Source organism: Chrysochloris asiatica, unplaced genomic scaffold (assembly GCF_000296735.1).
Source record: "Chrysochloris asiatica unplaced genomic scaffold, ChrAsi1.0 scaffold00317, whole genome shotgun sequence".
Lineage (NCBI taxonomy): Eukaryota > Metazoa > Chordata > Mammalia > Afrosoricida > Chrysochloridae > Chrysochloris > Chrysochloris asiatica.
Window position 1 is genome coordinate 2,183,900 of NW_006408835.1, and position 19,379 is coordinate 2,203,278.

At 40.4% G+C, this 19,379-nt stretch overlaps 1 protein-coding gene across 1 annotated transcript in view; it reads left to right on the top strand.

Annotated features, from left to right (window-relative positions):
* The window catches only part of IKZF1 (IKAROS family zinc finger 1 (Ikaros)), a 126,813-nt gene that overhangs the window by 85,379 nt on the left and 22,055 nt on the right, over positions 1-19,379 (top strand). The window contains exons 4-6 of the mRNA XM_006875289.1: positions 2,304-2,564; positions 8,078-8,245; positions 15,128-15,253. Of these exons, the coding sequence (XP_006875351.1) occupies positions 2,304-2,564; positions 8,078-8,245; positions 15,128-15,253 (555 nt within the window). The remainder of the gene's footprint in view (positions 1-2,303; positions 2,565-8,077; positions 8,246-15,127; positions 15,254-19,379) is intronic.

Genomic DNA, 19,379 nt, shown 5'->3' on the forward strand with positions numbered 1-19,379 from the left:
TGCCAGATATTTTGATTTCCAAGTCTGGACTATTATCCTTTAAATCAAGAGGCATATTTTGAATAAAATAAGCTAAAAGTGTTTTAGTTAAAACAATTCTTAAACCTGAGTGTACCTCAGTATGCCCTGGAGGACTTTCTAGAACAAAGATAACTGGTCCAATCTTCAGAATTTCTGATGCCTGATGTCTGGGGTGGACCTGAGAATCTACTTTAGGAATGCATCCTCACATGATGCTGAGGCTTCAGTTCAAAACATTCATATAAAATTATGTAATCTTGATTGTTGTCATCTCATGGATTCTTTTACTTGACAAATTTATCTACCTATACTTACTATGCTGTAAAAAACACAATTAAAATGCTGATTGTCAAGGTAACTACAGTTTCTCTTAGGCATTACAGTGGTAGTTCAGTTTTTTGTGTTTCAGGAAAATGCAAATAAAATGTCTCTTGTTTTCTTTTTGAGGAAAATTGTACAGGTGACATAAACTTGATCCTCCTTGGTAATGCTGAGCAAGCAATGGCTATTATATTCATTAGCACTAATATCGTACTATTCTCCCCAAGCCACAAGTACCTTTACAGTAATTTCTCATTGAGAAGCTATCCCAGATATTTTACATTCATCAACTAGCCCAGTCAATCCTTCATCAATTATACGATACTTAGGAAATCATGCCTCTACTTCAGGACAAAGGTTTCATTACATCATTATAAAATAAAAAGGGCCTAGGATGATTGTGTTCCAAAGAAACAAACCAACAAAAACTCAAGAATCTATGGTCAGAAATCTAAACACGTATTGACAGAATTTCTTCCAAAATGTATTAATATTTACCTGAAATAAGGAAAAGTTACATTGTAAGTTGTTGTGTGCCATTGAGTCAGTTCTGACTCATAGCGACCATGTATAGGGCTTCTGAGGAGTGGCTGGTGAGTTTGAACCACTGACTTTTCAGTTCAAACCAAACTTGAGGTTGAGTGCTTCTCCTACTGCACCACACCACAGAAGTATCTCCTGCATTATAAGTAGGAGATATTTTTCTGACTTCATAAATTCTTCTTAAGAATTTTTCCAAAGACATTTATATGCTCTAGGTCATTCAAGTCCTCGTGTGGCACTGCAGGGTAATGCATTGGACCACAAGTTTGGTTTGAACTGCAAGGTCAGTGGTTCAAACTCACCAGCCGCTCCATAGACACCCTATGCAGGGTCTCTGGGAGTTGGAACCGACTCCACAGCACTCAACAACAACAGCAATAGGACTCTGGATAGAGGGAAGTGAGGGTTGGTGGTGGAATTCTCACCTTTCAGGCCAGATTTTGTTGTTGTTAAGTACCATGGAGTCAGTTCCAACTCATAGCGACCCTGTATAGGGTTTCCGAGGCTGTAAATCTTTATGGGAGCAGAACACCTCATCTTTCTCCAGCAGAACCACTGGTAGTTTCGAACTGCTGACCTTGTGGTTGGCAGCCCGACTTGTAACCACTACGCAGATACCCAGGACTAATTCCCAGCCAGTGTACTTTATACAGAGCCACTGTTCATCTCTCAGTGGAGGTTAGTATGTTTCGGTGATGCTGAGCAAGTTTCAGTGGAGCTTCCAGACTAAAAGAGACTAGGAAGAAAGGCCTGGTGATCTATGCTGAAAATAAATCAGTACATCATAATGGTCCAGTCCTGTTGTACACAGTATCACCATGAATCAGGGCAGTGTCACCCTTGATGGCAGTTAACAATAACAACAACAACAGGGAGCTGCATTATGTGACCCCAAACTCACATTCTGAGAAGCTGAAAGAAACTACGTTTTCTGCAGAGATGTGTGGGAGTCACCTCCCCTGCATCCTGAGTTTTCCTAAGGCTGTGCCACAGTGGTTCCTGTGACCTTCATCCGCATAAAGTTAAGGTGTAGCTTTAAAGTGGTAACACTCTAGATAGCCTACTCGGATACACTCAGACATTCCCATTTGGACCTACGTTAAGAGCAGGCAACTTATTCCCACAGCCTCAAATCCCATGCGTGCCATCGAAGCCCCCTGTCAGTGGATACATCTCCCCTTGTATACTGCTAAGACCCCACTGTTTAATGGTGTTTCGCTCCTGGTGTGGCGCCATAGGATCAGCACTGGACTGTCAACCACAGGGTCGCTATGAGTCAGAACCTACTTGATGGCACTTAACAACAACAACAACAACAACAATCCCCATTTTATTGTCTTTGTGCTGCTATGCTGTTTCTTTGTCTTTTTTCTGTTTTGCAATGACACTGAGCCACGCTCCTGTATTGTTTCTTTCAGCCAGTAATGTTAAAGTAGAGACTCAGAGTGATGAAGAGAATGGGCATGCCTGTGAAATGAATGGGGAAGAATGTGCGGAGGATTTACGAATGCTTGATGCCTCAGGAGAGAAAATGAATGGCTCCCACAGTGACCAAGGCAGCAAGGCTTTGTCAGGAATTGGAGGCATTCGACTTCCTAACGGAAAACTAAAGTGTGATATCTGTGGGATCATTTGCATCGGTCCCAATGTGCTCATGGTTCACAAAAGAAGCCACACTGGTAAGGCCTGGCATAGTTTTTTCTTGAGTGTCCTGGAAAAGGGTTTCAGAGGGTGTTGAAGGTGGCAGATACTGTGTTTCAGTTTAGTGGTTTTGAGCATCTCTCAAATTGGCTAACAGCCCTATGGCTGTTATTGTTCGCTATTACATGTGGATTAACTGGTACTGGCTAAGTGACTGACTCCAAGAAGGGAGCCGTTTCATTATTATTTTGCAATGACATTTAAAAGGAGGCCTAAGCGTGTACCAACTCTACCTTGTAAATTCAAGCAATAGCTGAGAGGGACTGCTAGCAGCAGCCTGTGCAAGTTCTGATATTGCAGATATTCGACATCAGGGACCCACTATTGGTACATGCTAAATCATTTCAGCTACACTCCTGTGTTCCATGGGGTAAGTGATCCACTCACTCATAAGAAAATGAAACTAAACAGGATGGATATTGCCATAGAAATGTGCTCCTCAGCATTTTCACTGAGAAGTCATTAGTAGAAATACGCAGTTTCGTTGGCTTTTAGAAACATTAAGGAATTAGGAAAAGCAGTGTTACTTAGTTTCCCAGAAAGAGTTCAGATCAACTTTCATAATGCCTTACCCTACCATAGGTAAGATGATGAATAAGATTATTTCATCCACAGATTGTTTATAACAATTGATAAATAGTTAAAAGCCAAAACCTATATCTTATTAATTGTTGGTTGAAGACTTAATATGTAGACTAGAAGGGACTATTCTGCATCTGAAAACGAAGGGATCAGGTCAAGGTTATATCAGATATTTGCACTCCTACTCCCCACAAAGCCCCTGAAGTCGGAGAGTGGGTAAGTACAGTGTAGACCCAGTGGGGGCACATTCTGCCCTGTTCTGTGTATCCCAAGTAGTCACACTGATTGAATAGTCAGATGCTTTCCCAGATGCTTTCCCAGACGCCATTGCTAATGATGCTAAAAGGTGTCAGAAATAAAATACTAACAGGACGAATTTTACCTTTAACTGGAAGCATGCGTCTTCTTTTGAGTTGAGCATAAACTTTACTCTTTTTGTTAAGAAAAGGGGCCCTAGAGACAGCAAAGAACAATGCATTCAACAAAATTAATAGTTACTGAAACTATGAACATAAAACATAGAATCCCTGATCCGCTGCTGCCTAGCATGAGTAGATCTTCATAAAGCTAGTATCTGCCACCACAGTACCTAGGAGGGCAAAACAAACAAAAACTAAATGTAAAGGATACTTTAGAGATACAAAATATTTTACAAACTACCTCAGGGAAGTGAACAAGAAGGTCTGAAAATCACAGCCTTATGTTATCTTTACTTGGGGCAAAACAAATGTCTGCTGGCCCGCAATTCAGTAGCAATTCAGAAAATCTATTGAAAAAAAAATATGAGTGATCCAGAAAAGATGGGTATTTTTGCTGGTCTCATTTTTATATTTGAATCAGGGCAATTTCTAAAGTGATGTATTCCGTTTGTAATCTATCTGGAAAATAGAATGATATGTTTTCAATTTTTTTTTAATTAACTTCTAAAATTCAGTAAACTTTGCTTTCCCTAACAGGCTCCAAATTTTCCAATTATCCAGTGAAATAGACACATCATACCCAATCCGAGCTAACCCTTATAGGAGAGTCACTGCGTGTTCTCCTTTTGTAACGATGTGGAAATTAAGTGAAAATAGGATACCCTTTGATAGACACTTCACAGAATACACTGGGACCCATCTTTATACATTCCTGATGAAGGAATAAACCTCACAAATGAATTACTCTGCTGCTAATTCATGTAAAGCCCGACCGTACAGTGAAATTCTCTTAAATAAATATTTGATAAATGAATCAAATTCTAGCGTAATAAATTGCCAAAAATATAATGACTGCCTGACCCGATAAAAAGAATAATTACATTTAATGAATAAGCCTGCCAAGGACAGATATGCAGAGAAGCACCTGCTTGCAGCAGCCCAGTTCTCCCCACACATTAGTGGTAGCATGCCAAGAGCTCACCAATACGTATAGTTCTTCCACTTACAGAATGAGGAAATTCCAGAAAAGTAGGCAACGCTCAGCAATTTTACTGTTTCTGCCTTGACCTTTATCTAAAATACAATTTGGAAAAACAAAGCCTGAAACAGTGAAGTCAGGGATCTGTACTTCGTACTGTATACCCACTTCCATAAATCCAGGGGTCAAAGAGAGATATGGAAATACACTGGCCAAAACTAGATTTGCATAAACAGTAGTGCTAGAAATAGTTTCATTTTCCTGGGATCTAACTGTAGCATATGTTAAGGAAGGCACCATTTGCTGGCCATCAACCCCTCCTCGTGTTCCTTAATTTTAAAACCTTGCCAGTTAGCGTTTCTGCTACTGTAAGGGGTTTGTCAGTCATTGGGGTTCTTCTAAAATGCAGAGTCTACTCAGACTCTGAGGAGACCCCTGAGTGGACATTCCTCATCAGTGCCCAGAGATGCCAGTGACCTGTGCTCTAATTAGGAACCTGAAGTTATGTAGTGGACAGCGATGGCCCTTGATTTGAACCAGCTCAGCCTCACACCCTGACTCACTCTTGTTTCTCCTCCATCAGCCTGTGGAGTGAGCCCATGCACTCGTCCCCCAGTTCCTTCCCTGATGGGAACCAACTAGGATTTCTGTACCATTTTCCAGTTGTAGAACCCTTACCCTCTGCACGCATCTCCACCCTAGTGAAGTCCTGTGCCTATGGCCCTGTTGTCTACATGGCCATTGGTACCACCTAGTTTGTTGCTCAGCTTCCTGTTTTTAACTTCTTTAGCTAATTATTCTTTATAGTTGATTCCGCCCTGCCAGATGGGAAAAGTGATGATAGAAAACATGAAATGTAGGCCAACAGCCCACCATGCAAATATGAGGTATTATTATCCCAAATGATTTCATAAATAATAAAGATCAAAAGAAGTGAACCTTGGGTATTCTCTGTGGTCCAAGGTACACGAGCCTTTCTCTTGCCCTGCACACATCCGCCAGGTACAGAAAGACAAACACCCACATACTAGGTGGTGTGGTGACAGGAGTCCGGAATAATTCTGCAGTTCAGATTGTGTTTTTTTGCATTCTCCTTCTTCCCATTTGCCCTCAGAAATCATATATGGTGGGATCATCCATGAGGACCTTTTTTTTAAAAAAAACTCACTTAAGTTATTAAAAGTAACTCAAATATTCTTATAGATGTTCCCAACCATGCAGCTCTGACTCTACAGAGTCACTGGGATTAAAAACTAAAATGTGGATTAATAGTCTTAAGATCTCCACCTCAATTAAATAAAGTAGCTAAGATCTTGGCAAAGTTTTTATCCTCCTTAGTTTCAGTAAATAAGCTGTTGACTGACAGAATCAAGAGACCAGCCCTGTCAAAAGAGCAAGAAGAAAAGGCAATGGGCCTTCATTTGACAGGCCCCCTTGTCTGGCATCACCTCTCAGGGGAAGCTGACTTGAGTGGAGCACTCCTTGGAAACTTTAGCAAAAGCTCTCTTCAGAAATCCCCATGCCCTACAATACATATTCATGCCAGCACAGGCAATCAGAAACAAATAGATTTCCAGTAAACCCTGCCAGCAGGGATAAAGACACGCAGCACAGCGGGACACTCAAGAAATGTTTAGTCAAATTAGAAGACAAATTTTACTCGCTAAGAAACAGCTGCCGTGGCTTCTTTCCCACCTCATTCTGTAGAAGGTGGACACCACAGCCTAAGCGTGGCCCTCCACTATCTTCCCATCAGATGAAGGGGTATTCATACCAACTAGGTTTGAGTTCGCTAGCTCTGGGCCATTCCACAAATATATGTTGTCACCTGGATTGCTCCCAGCTTCTTATCACAAGTCTTTCCATGACATATTCCCCAACTGATTGTCCCTCCCAGCTGCCTGAGGTTTTACCCCATCAGAATGAGAACCAGGAGCTGAAGACATCTTTGATTTGACTCTGTCTGGGTCTTCCTGCACACAATGGTCATCCTATGTCTTTGTGTGTTTTTCTCCTTTTTCCTTTTGTCCACTTGAAGCTATACACATGTCTCAGACACAGGCAAATCAATGAAGGACTAAAAGTTCTTCTAATAATTAAATGATTTCTCTCCACTGAAAACTCGTCAGGGCCACCTCACTACCAGCTCCTTTAATCTCCCCATCCAATCCACTTGTAACTCAGAGTCTCCGGTTGTTTTGTCATTACCTTCCAACCTGCTTCCTCTCTGCTTAGCCAGATTTATTGCAGATGTGGGTTTGGGGAAACACCAAATACATCCTCCTATAGAATCCCTATTGTCACTATGAAGTACCTTTTCATAGTATCTCAACAGAAGAAAGGATGGTCACATATCACATAGCCTCTATAACGAGTGCTTACTCGTTTTCCAAAGAACTGGAATGTTTATTTAAACCTAACAAATACATTGCTCTTTTGAGTGAGAGTTAAAAGAAATCTTCACTGACTTACATTCCAAGAATTAGGATGACTTAATAGGACACCGTTCTTTTTCTCATATGCCCTCTTGTTTCTGTTAGGTCCTAAATACAGGGGCATGAGCTATCACATACACCAGCGCCTCAAACATTTTCTTAGTTACAGAATTCAATGGTACCACCCCTGAAAGAATTCCTTAATAATAAACCAGATTGTTATTTGTTAGAATATTTGTACTGAAAATATAACTTGTTTTCTGTGGATCTAGACAACCAGTATCTTAAAGGTTTGGGGATCTGTAAGGAAAGCAGGAAATCTCAATGCAACTCTGATTTTCATGCTCTGTCACTGGACGATCAGGACTTTTATTTGGAAGCTGTTGAGCATCCTTCATACTACCCTAACTTCTCATTTTATTCAATCTTTCTCTCTGTCTCTCTCACCCTCAGACTCCCTCTCTGTCTCTTTCCTGATTTGCCTGCTTAGGGACAGACAGGTAATGGAGAAGAAATTGAAAGGGAAAATACAGGGAAAATGTAAATGAAAAGAAGTTATTATAACTGTTATAATGAAGTGCCTTTCATTTAAATATAAGAATGTAACGCTGAAATGAACTTGTGATCCTGAAATGCATTTTTAATGAGTTTCCTTTTTATTTTGCTGCTTCAGTGGCATATTTTAAAGACCCTTTGAAAAAAGCCACATTAAAAACCCCACCAAATGCCACAACACGCAAAATTGGATATTGGTTTATTCCAAAACTGCTGATCAGGAAGAGTGGCTCTTCATCACAAAATGTTGCAGTCACTTTATTTAAATGAGTTTGAATTTGCATTGTGATGTGCCATTCTGATTTAGGGAAAAAAAAAATTAGATTTTCAGATCAAATTGACCCAAGCAGTGAAGCGTTAAGAAGCTGGCAGGTTTAGTCTGAAAGCCTCATGTTCTATCAAACCTGCAGCCGGTGGAAGTCACAGTGTACCAGTGGGAACAACTTTCTCAGTGAGCTCCCTTCTTGTTCCCATGTTAGTTTTGTTCTGACACACCTCTCTTCTCCTCCTCCCCCTCTCAGGAGAACGCCCTTTCCAGTGCAATCAGTGTGGTGCCTCATTTACTCAGAAAGGCAATCTCCTACGCCACATCAAGTTACATTCTGGAGAGAAACCCTTCAAATGTCATCTTTGCAACTACGCGTGTCGCCGGAGAGATGCCCTCACGGGCCACCTGAGGACGCACTCTGGTAGGTCCACTGAGCTTCCTGGGGTCTGGACGGCCCTGATTCGCCAGGGCTATGTGTTGGGTTACATGGCCAGACTCCAAGCATGGTCCCAGGGTGAAGTCCTCTGTCTGGGATTCTCTGTCATTTCCTTTGAAAGGTGTCTCTGGGTGGTTCGGATGGCTAATATACTCAGCTACCAACCAAAGGGCGAGACGTTGCAGTCCACCCAGAAGCACCTCCGAAGAAAAGCCTGCTGATCTACTGGCAAAATATCAGCTATTAAAAACTCTGTGGAGTACAGTTATACTCTAACACACATGGAGTCGCCTAGACTCAGGAGTTGACTCCACAGTGACTAGTTTTAGTGGTTACATTTGCCTTTCTCTGCCTCCCAGTATGCTCTGCGTGTTTGTCACTAAACCCGCAGAAAGGCGCAGGGAAATGTCCAGTCTCACACATACATTAGGAAGCCCCATTTTCAGTAACATTTTTAAAAATAGCACCCTCATCCCATTTGGTCAGGTAATTGGATTTTTTAAGGATTTCTCCAGTTTTACCTTTTATTGGGTGTACTGCTAATGCTCAAACCTTTTTCAGATACATTTCTTAATGTTGATTGTTAAACCACATTCGTTGCTGCTTTATGAAGAATGTTTTTAATAGTAGTAATTGAGACATATTCTTTGCAAAGATGAGAAATAGAGTTGATTAGGGCCTTCACTTATCTGAAGTTACCGGGTGTAAACCAGTACCTGAGGCTTACCCCACCCTGGCCTGTGGCTCTTCAGCCAGAGACCAGTCAAGGTCTTCATTGGGAAGGCTAGTTTGGGACTGGAGCCATATTTGGGGCTGTTGACAGCCCTTCTTTCAGAGTGAGATATTAACATACTCCCCACACCATCCAGCGGTCTCACTTCATAATTTGTGTAAACGCTCAGTAATTCTGGAAACTCTCCCAACCTGTGAAGCAAATAGAACTTTAATCCAATGAAACTTCCTGCTTCCTGAGAAATCTCCCTCAGTAATTTCTAATCAAATTGTTGTTGTTACATGCCATTGAGTCATACCGACTCTTAGCGACCCTATGGACAACAGAACAAAACACTGCCCGGTTCTGGGCCAACCTCACAATTGTTGCCACACTTGAGTCCATTGATGCTGCCACTTTGCCAGTCCATCTTGCTGGGGGTTTTCTTCTTTTTCTCTGATCCTCCACCTTACCAAATATGATATCCTTCTCCAATGACCGGTCCCTCCTGACAATACGTCCGAAGTTTGAAAGATGAAGTCTGTCCATCCTGGCCTCCAAGGAGCACTCTGGCTACACTTCTTCCAACACAGAGCTGTTGGTTCTTTTGGCAGCCCATGGCACTTTCAGTATTCTCCTCCAAGACCATAACTCAAAAGCATCAATTCTTCTATGGTCTTCCTTATCCACTGTCCAGCTTTCACATGCATATGAGGTTATTGAAAATACCATGGCTTGGGTATTTCAAGCTGACGTCTTTGTTCTTCAACACTTTAAAAAGGTCTTGTGCAGCAGATTTGACTAATACAATACGTCGTTTGATTTTTTTGACTGCTGCTTCCATGAGTATTGATATTGATCCAAGAAAATGAAGTCCTTGACAACTTCAATCATTTCTCCATTGATAAGAATGTTGTTTATTGGCACAGTGGTGAGGATTTTTGTTTTCTTTACATTGAGATGCAATCCATACCAAAGGCTGTGGTCTTTGATCTTCATCAGTAAATGCTTTAAGACCGCTTCACTTTCAGCAAGCAAGGTTGTATCATCTGCATATCGCAAGTTGTTAATGAGTCTTCCTCCAATTATGATACCACGTTTTTCTTGATATAACCCAGCTTCTCGGATTATTTGCTCAGCATACAGGTTGAATAAGTATGGAGAAAGAATACAACCTTGTCACACACCTTTCTTAATTTTAAACCATTCAATGTTCCCATGTTCTGTTCGAACAACTACCTCTTGGCCCATGTACAGATTCCTCATGAGCACAATTAAGTGTTCTGGAATACTCACACTTTGCAATGTTGTCCATAGCTTGTCATGATCCACACAATCAATAAAGCCTTTGTGTAGTCAATAAAGCTAAAAGTTAATAGTTAGGGTTTTAGAGGGCTCTTTATCAAGTAAGCATCTTTCTGGTATTCTCTGATTTCAGCCAAGATCCACTGGACATCAGCAATGATACTCCTCATTTCACGTCCTCTTCTGAATCCTCAGCTTGAACCTCTGGAAGTTCTCTGTCAATGTATGCTCACAGCTGTTTCTGTATTTCCTTCAGTAAAACTTTACACGCAGGGGATATCAAAGAGATTGTGCTATGATTTCCACATTCCTTTGGGTCACCTCTCTTTGGAATGGGCACAAATACGGATCTCTTCCAACCAGTTGGCCAGATCGTTGTTTTCCAAATTGTTTGGCATAGATGAGTGAGTGCTTCCAGTTCCACCTCACTTTGTTGAAAGATTTCAATTTTTATTCCATCAATACCTAGTGCCTTGTTCTTTGCCAATTCCTTTAATGCACCTTGGACTTCTTCCTTCAGTATCATTGGCTCTTGATCATATGCTACCTCTTGAAACAGTTGACCATCAACCATTTCCTTTTGATACAGTGACTCTGTGTATTCCTTCCATCTTCTTTTGATGCTTTCTGCATCATTCAATAATTTACCCAGAGAGTCCTTCAATAACGAAAGTCGAGGCTTGAAATTTTTCTTCAGTTCCCCCAGCTTGAGAAATGCTGAGTGTGTTCTTCCTTTTTGGTTTTCTGACTCCAGATCTTTGCACATTTTGTTGTATTATTTGACTGTTTCTTCTCGAGCTGACCTTTGAAAATTTCTTTCATTTCTTTCATTTGCTTCAGCATCTCTATGCTGGAGAGCAAGTTTCAGAGTCTCTTCTGACATCCATTTCGACATTTTCCTTTGTTCTTGTCTTCTTCATGATGTTTTGCTTTCTTGATGTCTTCCCACAACTCTTCTGGTCTTCAGTCTTTAGTGTTTAATGTATCAAATCATAATCTGACACTTTAGAGGAGGAATGGTTCTTGACTATCTTTTATGTATGTTTTTACCTGTGGTGTTGCCTATTTGGCATTCCACTACAGGTCTTTTTCTACAACCTTCAGTCAGTGACACTATGCAGAGGTTTTGGAAGCTGAGAAATTGCTGGGGCACAGGTTCTTGCCCTCACAGATCTTAGAACCTCACTCATCTGGTCAACCTACTTCTGTGGAGCACCTGAGTGCTATGAAGACCAGAGTGCTCCTGTGCTTTCCTACTAGTGCTCCTACCCAGAGGAGAGCCTAGTATGGGCCCACAAGAGGCCAATGACTATCTGGGTCCCTTTGAGAGAGTTTTGAGGGTGCTCCATTTTTCTGGTGCCCAGAAAATGATGAGTTTATTTAATAGTTAGGGTTTTAGCGGGCTTTCTTCATCTTGTTCAACCCATGTCATTGTTCATTGAGCACCTTAGGGAACTCATTCTTCAGTGAGAAAGACAGATATTAAAAAGCAATATGTGCTACAAGGGCTACAACAGAAACATCCAAAGGGATGGGAGGAGTTTAAGGGAGGGCGGGACAGTTGGTATCAGGAGACATTTTCAATAGAAGGATGGGCTAGAATACATGCTGAAAGAGAAGTGTCTGAAACTCACCTTTAGAGAGAAGTTCCAAATGAGTGTGTACTTTTTTAAGCCATCCAAGGAGTGTGACACAAATACTTGCAAGTATTGGTAAAAGCTTTGTCTTTTTCCCAGTGAGCAGTCCCTTGGGAGACAAAAGGGGGTATGAATAATAGGGTGGTCCTGTGAGTTTCACTTCTGTCCCCAATGCCCAAGCAGGTCATCTCCTCTCCATTCCCGTCTCCTTCCTGATAGCAAAAATGGAGGAGCTTTCTATACATGCTCTTAATCAGAAAATCATGGTGCTTGGGTGCTGTTCTTAAAATCTTCTGAGAAGAGAGCTACCCCAAGCTAAGGAACTGCCCTCCCCCCAGAGCAAGGCAGGTCACTGGGGAAGGACAGTAGAGTGAGGGTGCTACATCGACATCATGGTCAGTATATGTACTCAGGACTGGGGAGAGGTTTGCTGTAGTGGGCCGAGAGAACACATGGTCCCTCCCAAATAGAATAATGGCAACATGATAGGAAGAGTGTGTCAATTTCTGTTGGTTAATAATGGTAAAATATATGGTGGTGTCCTACCTAGTGGTGAAGGCAGGGTGAGGGATCTAAGTGATGAACAAGACTCTCAGGTTTCAGGTGTGAAGAGCCTCTAATCCTGTGGCCAGTGCCTAATAGATGATTGGGGCCAGGGTGGGGAGAAACAGTGAGGATCTCTACATTTATCATCTGTAAGGTCGCAAGTAGAGTTCAACTTAATTGACCGTTAATACTGTGTTCAACTTGGTAGGAAGCATAGCTTCCCATGAAGACAGAAATGCAAATTCTTGTTCCTTTAAAGTGATGTCATGGTCTTTTCTTTCCTCTTACAAAATTAGCAACAATTAGTACTGTAACTATGACTTAATGTTTTCCTGGCTGCATGCCTGCTTATTTCATTCAAGGCATGTTGGCCTCTTGCCCTAAGAGTGACTAATTCCTTGGCTAATTATATGTAGCAGGTGGTAGGCTATGGACAATTTATTTCTAGTAGGGATCCACTGACAAGCAAGTAAGCAGTACTATAGTGAGAAACCCCAGGAATGGTGGTGATTTTGATGTCTTAAAGAGACATTGACACCACACTCTTGGGGGAAAAAAACAGTGATTTGTGTTTTACAAAATTACTTCCCTAGAATCGGATGAAGAGTCTAGCCTTTGTCTGGCAAACTCAAATATGGGCACAGTCCATTGTGGGATGGCCACTGACCTATTTCATTAAAAACAATGATCAAACTTACAGCTTTCCCTACCAACTGGTTGTGGCCTAACTTTCCAGAGGGCAACACATGCTTTCGTTGAAAGTTGAAAACTTGATTAGAGATTTCTTTCCTGTAGGGTATTAAGCTATACTTTAAGATACACTTGAATTCAGTTGCTTGCAGTAAACATGTTTCTTACATTCCTAGGATAAAAATCCATCAGATAATGAAGATTCTCACACCATGTCATTTATAGGAGCTCTTGGGATGCTATGGCTAATCATTCCCCTACGAATCAAACATGACAGGAGGGAGAAAACATGACAGGAGGGAGAAGTCTGCATCCTAAATGCTTATAGCCGCGGTAACTCCTCTGGGACAGTTTATCAGGAACTCTGGTAGCGTAGTGGTTACAAGTCAGGCTGCTAGCCTCAGGGTTATCAGTTCGAAACTACCAGCTGTCATGAGGGAAAAAGATGAGGCTTTCTGCTCACGTAAAGATTTATAGCCTCGGAAATCCCGTGCAGGGTCACTACAGGGTCACCAACTCTACAGCACACAACAAAACAACAACAGCAACAAGTTACTATAAATTGGAATCAACTTTATAGCATAGGGCACATCATTTATTCAGGCAGGTGATTTTGATCATGGGATTTGTTAAAATTAAACCTTTTTCTATAAAGGACATTATACTTGATTAATTTAAGAAAGTAAAATGCAATAAAATGTGAAGTTTTAAGCACTATCCTATATTTCAACATTAATTCCTAGTATTGGGAATGTATCACTTTCTATACATATGGAAAGATCATTTTCTTTCCCTATGAAATGTTCCAGAAATCCAATCTTGGTTTTCACATTCGTCTTCTTAAACTGGTTTTCACTTAGGAAAGAGATTTAACTGACACATGCATTGGCTAAATTGGTTTCCCAAACACTTTTATTTGTATGGTTTTGACCTTTACATAATACTTTGAAAAATAAATCTGAGAAGGAAGTAGAAAATAATGCTGTTCTGAGGGTGAAAAACTGTGTTACTCATATAAGTTATCGGTTTCATCTCTTGCAATGCTGTCTGTGTAAGTCTTTATACTTAGGCATAAGATGGCTCCTGACCTAGTCCTTACCACTCAGCAAAATGCAGAAAGAGCTAAACTTGTATAGAACTGTGCCACCCAATACTGTAGCCACTAGCCATGTGTGGTATTTAAATTTAAACTTTAACCAATTAAAACTAAACCAAAGTAAAATTTCAGTTCCTCGGTGGCACTAGTCCATATTAAGTCCTACTCAGTAGCCACGCATGACAAGTGGCTACCCTATCGTGTACCATAGAGATATGGACTCATTTCAGCAGACGAGTCCATTTTGTTGCACAGAACTGATCTAGAAATTATAACATCATAAAGGTCTTTGAGGAGACAGAATAGCTTTTCCATGTTAGAACAAGAAAGTACTTTTTAGATACAAAATTCTCATTGCATTAAAACATATTAATCTTTAGTGGTTTTTCAAAGACCATTTATTATTCTGTTTCTAACACTGGCTTGTATTAGTGCTTTTGAAGGCCTAGCTCCAGTGTGGCTCTGGACCCGAAGTCTGTTTTCGATGGCAATCTGAACATATCCAGCTGACACAAGGGCCTCCTCAAGACCTGTCTCATTGGTTCAACAAGTATTATAAATGCCACAGCTCATGTTTCCTCTGGTTAAAAAAACGGCTTCAGTGACTTAGTATGAGGGAATTCTGTAGTCCTTAGTCAGTGCAGTGGAAAAATTGGGATGAAACAAGAGTCACGTGTACGTCAAGGGACCACCTGGGCATTGACATTTTTTAATTTAGCCATTTTGACCATGTCCATAATACTTTTCGCTCTCAAGTAGAGATTTTTTTGTTTTGTTTTTTTGTTTTTTGCTTTTTTGATAATAACTGTGTTGCATACATTCCCATGACACCAAAGACCGACATTTAATTGGGGTCTTGAACTCAATTGTGTTTTCTGCAGTTGGTAAACCTCACAAATGTGGATATTGTGGCCGAAGCTATAAACAGCGAAGCTCTTTAGAGGAACATAAAGAGCGTTGCCACAACTACTTGCAAAGCATGGGCCTTCCGGGCACGCTGTACCCAGGTAAGCGCGGAGAGTTTGCAGGGACCCTGGAGCTGGCTCTTTCTCCAGCAGCCAGGTGAAGAGGGCCCGGTCTTGCCACCACCACTGGGATGTTGGAGGGACATTTTTGGCAGTTTCACGAGAAGCACATTGTGCTTTCCCACTTTGTAAGGCCTCCTCCAACCAGCCCTCACCTCACTCAAGAGAGCTTGGCTTTTGGTCTTCGCCCTCCTGAAAGCTGAGGAAACTTCTAAGGTAGTAATGACTCTCAAAGGTTGTAGGATTTTCTGTTTGGCTTTGTTTTTTGTTTTGTTTTCTTTTTGTAACCTGGAGTATCGATTGCTACTTTGTGCTTAGTAATCAAAAAAGATATGAAATCTTATTTTTAAATGCGTTGTTTTCATAAAGCTGATCAAATTATGAACCTTCAGACTGTGTCTTTTGTCATCACTTCACACCAAAAGGCACACTATCTGTACCTGCTTGGCACATGAGATTGAAGTTTGTGAAAGGAGCTGTGTGTTTTACATGTATTTTGACCCTGACAGTTAATAGTATTAAGGTTGTCAAATAATTAAACAAAAGATTACATTTTACCTCTGAGCATGGAGGCATGGTTGTATATTCCAGAACAAGATAGCACTTGACCTAATCTTAGGTAATGGGAAGTGAAAGATGTACAGAGAATGCTGAAGGAGGCTGTATTTACTCAGAGAAGGGCAGTCGGGTAAAAGATGGAATTTATAAAGAGCTCAGCTGAAACTAACCTCTTTCATAACACAATGTGTTGAGCACTACTCCTGAAAGAATTATCATTGGACCCAAGGGTAGAAGTTAAATGAATAGTTGAGAATTTATTCCACCTCATCCAGCTCTCTGACTTGAATAGATTGTTCATAAAGGAAAATTCACCTGAGCATACTTAGATTTTTAAAGGCAAATGAAAAGAAGGAGATAAGTATGGAGTCCCGTGAGTCTTAGCAAGGAGATGCAGTCTGTTCCATATGATGCGCTCCGGGGTTCCAGTGGTAGCTCTTCCACCCATCAGCCATAATGAGTTGATGTCTATGGGTCTTCATCTTTTCATCTGTGAAATGAAGAGCTTTCATTAAAGCTTCTTCATTTCCTTCAAAATCTAATGACTGTTTCTAGAATGGAAACATTTCGGAGGTGAGTGGAAGAGGAAAGGCTAACTGTAAAAGGAAAAAAAAAAAAAAAGTATATATTTACATATGAAGTTTAAATCTATCAATTTGTAACCAGACTCCAGGGTAAGAGACTAAAGAATAAGAGATTATTTGTGTCCCTTTAAAATCAAATATAAACATACAGATACTATATTTTTGTCCATAAAACATTAGTGCTCCTGATGACATATTTCAATATGTTAGTAATCTGCTAATATGTAAATCAGCTTTTCATTTCATCAACAAATATTTATTGAAAACATATTATCTATAGCATCAAGCTCTCTTGAATACAATAGTCTGAATTACCCTTGAAAGTTATACACATGGAATTGAGGTCATAAAATGAGCAAAAAGCAATGTTCAGGATGCATTGGTTTTCTCTACCATTTTGGTAACTGAAAAGAACAAACTGCACTGAAACAGCCACCTCAGTCCTTCCTCCACGGGAGAAGCAGTACTCTTCTAAGGAGACCTGGATTTCAGTCTCATCTCTGAATCTGTTCTTGAATGTGACTATATACCCAGTACTTCAGTGTGAATGATCATTTTGACCTGGTCAACCAATATCAGTGCCCTGGGAGAAACATGAAATAAGAGTGGATGTGAGCACATCATGAACATTTAGCCTTCTGAAATCTGGACATTTTACACTTAACTTCTCAAGTGACTATGTCCATAAATTTATATGTCAGTTACATATAGTGACTGTTAGCCTATACACAGGATGAATTTAACCCTAAGATGTCCATTTGTTCCCTTTGGTGATCAAATTATTTGGAATACCAAAATAACGTCTTTACATTGGTACACTGAGGAGATGGAAAGGTACCTCCTAGAGAACACTCATCATTACAGGAAGGGGCAGTTATTAGTCCTCCACGTGGCAGCAGATAGACTGTAAAGACAGAAACCATCTTCTCTTTGCCAACACATAGCTCCAGTAGGTGAGTAGTAAGTGCTGACTCGAATACCTTGGCGTGCTAAGAAAATCCGTAAAAGAACTTTAATGCAAAGTCCTCTAAGACTCCATTTTGAGTTTTGAAGACCAACAGTGAGATGAAGAGTTAACGGTCATGTTAGCCATGCTTGCTGAGGCTGTTGGAACCTGTACTTTCCAGTCCATCTCCCATCTCTGTCTTTCCCGTATTCATCTCCTAGACCAATCTCTTCTTAGCCCTCCGTCTCCAGTCCAACTTAGGTTGTATCATTATGTACCTATTTGGGAGTAGGCAAAAGCCTAAGGCTTCCTGTTCCATAAAGATTTAACACCTCTGAAACACTATAAGGGTTCGCTGTGAGTCGGAACCAACTTGTCATCACTTAACATCAACATCGTATTGTATGTAGGAGAATATGAATTTTTCTAAAAATCATTGTCTTTACTAAAAGGCTTGCTGGTCACTAGTTATCATTTTTAAATAACTTTATAAAAAGAAATAAAAATTTGTCATGGGTCTTAGGTGCATAAGTTGAGTTGTAAGCCCTAAGAGGTATGTAAGGACAGAGTAACTAGTGATTGGAGATATTTGGACTCCTGTGTCCTTTACTGTTATTAACTCTGCAAGTCATGGCTTGTGGGAGGCCGTGGGCATGGTGGAGACACTGTAGGTGACCTGGGCACTGTAATACCAGATAAGGATAGAGTATGGAAGAAAGCATTTTAGCTTAAGGGATCAGGTGTACCACTGGCAGCATTGGGTTTTGTGAATTTTACTTGTATCCATGATACACGTCAAGGTGCAGAGTATATTCAGTATGTGTTAGAGACCTTTGTTGATTTAAGGCATATTTATGATTTCTAAAAATTTTATATACTAGTAATAGTAACCAAATGGAAATAGATGTTTTAAAGTGGCATTTGTAAGAGCAATGAAGAATGAAATACTTAGAAATCACCTTAGCAAGTAATGCGCACATAGTAGAGAAAGTGACTAAATAACCAAGGCAAGAAAGACAAGTTGGAAAAATAAAAAGAGAGTGAGCCAATGCTTATTGATCAGAGGACAGGGCATTGCATGTTCTATCCTCCCCAAACCAAGTTGTGGTTTTAACATAAGCTTATTATTATTACTGTAAATTTTATTGGAACTAGTAGCCATATATTGGAAAGTGTTGCTGAAAAAAAGTACTTAGCAACTTAAAAAAAAAAAAAAAGAAGAAGAAGAAGAGGCTACAATGGATGGAATTGTTTTTAAGAATAGATGTATAAATCAATTGCAAAAGTAGAAAAACCTACAAATCAGTATGCACAAAGGTAAGTAAAAAAGCATCGTACTAGGGTTCCAGTTCAAACATGCATTGATTTTTTTCCCGGATAAAAAGTGTTTAAACTTGTCTCTATAATCAGTGGATGGCTACAGACAAGCTCTTTCGAGTAGTACACTGGTCTTAGTCTCATTGTTGTTGTTATTAAGTGCCATCAAGTTGCTTCTGACTCATAGCAACCCTTTAGTCTCATTAAGGTTCATTAAAAAAAAAAAAAAACGAAGTCCAATCAAAACAGTGGCTTCTAAGGGGATCTTCTGGGTCAGTTAAATTCAAGGCAAAGAACTTTATAACAAAGGTCAGCTCAGAACATTATAACAAATGGTTCTGGGGGCTTCCAAGGGGTAAACTTTACATTTTTTTCTCAAAGAACACAGGATAATCAAGGATGCTCTTACTAAGACCATTTAAGGAACTGGAAAACTGCATTGGTGAGAAAAAGGCCAGGAATATTGCACCAAGGAATTTTCAATGTTCCTGCTCATTCTTGAAGGGTAGTAGGGGTGTCCCATGAGAATCTTGTTGAGAAACCTTACCCCATCTACTCTATAGCCCTAATTTTGCCCTTCAGACTTCTTTCTGTTCCTCAAACTCAAAATAACATTGCAAACTCACACGGCTTGAATGATCAAGGATGCACCAATGGTACCTTTGATGTAGTATGGATCAGAGTGCAGAATTCTTTGGGGAAG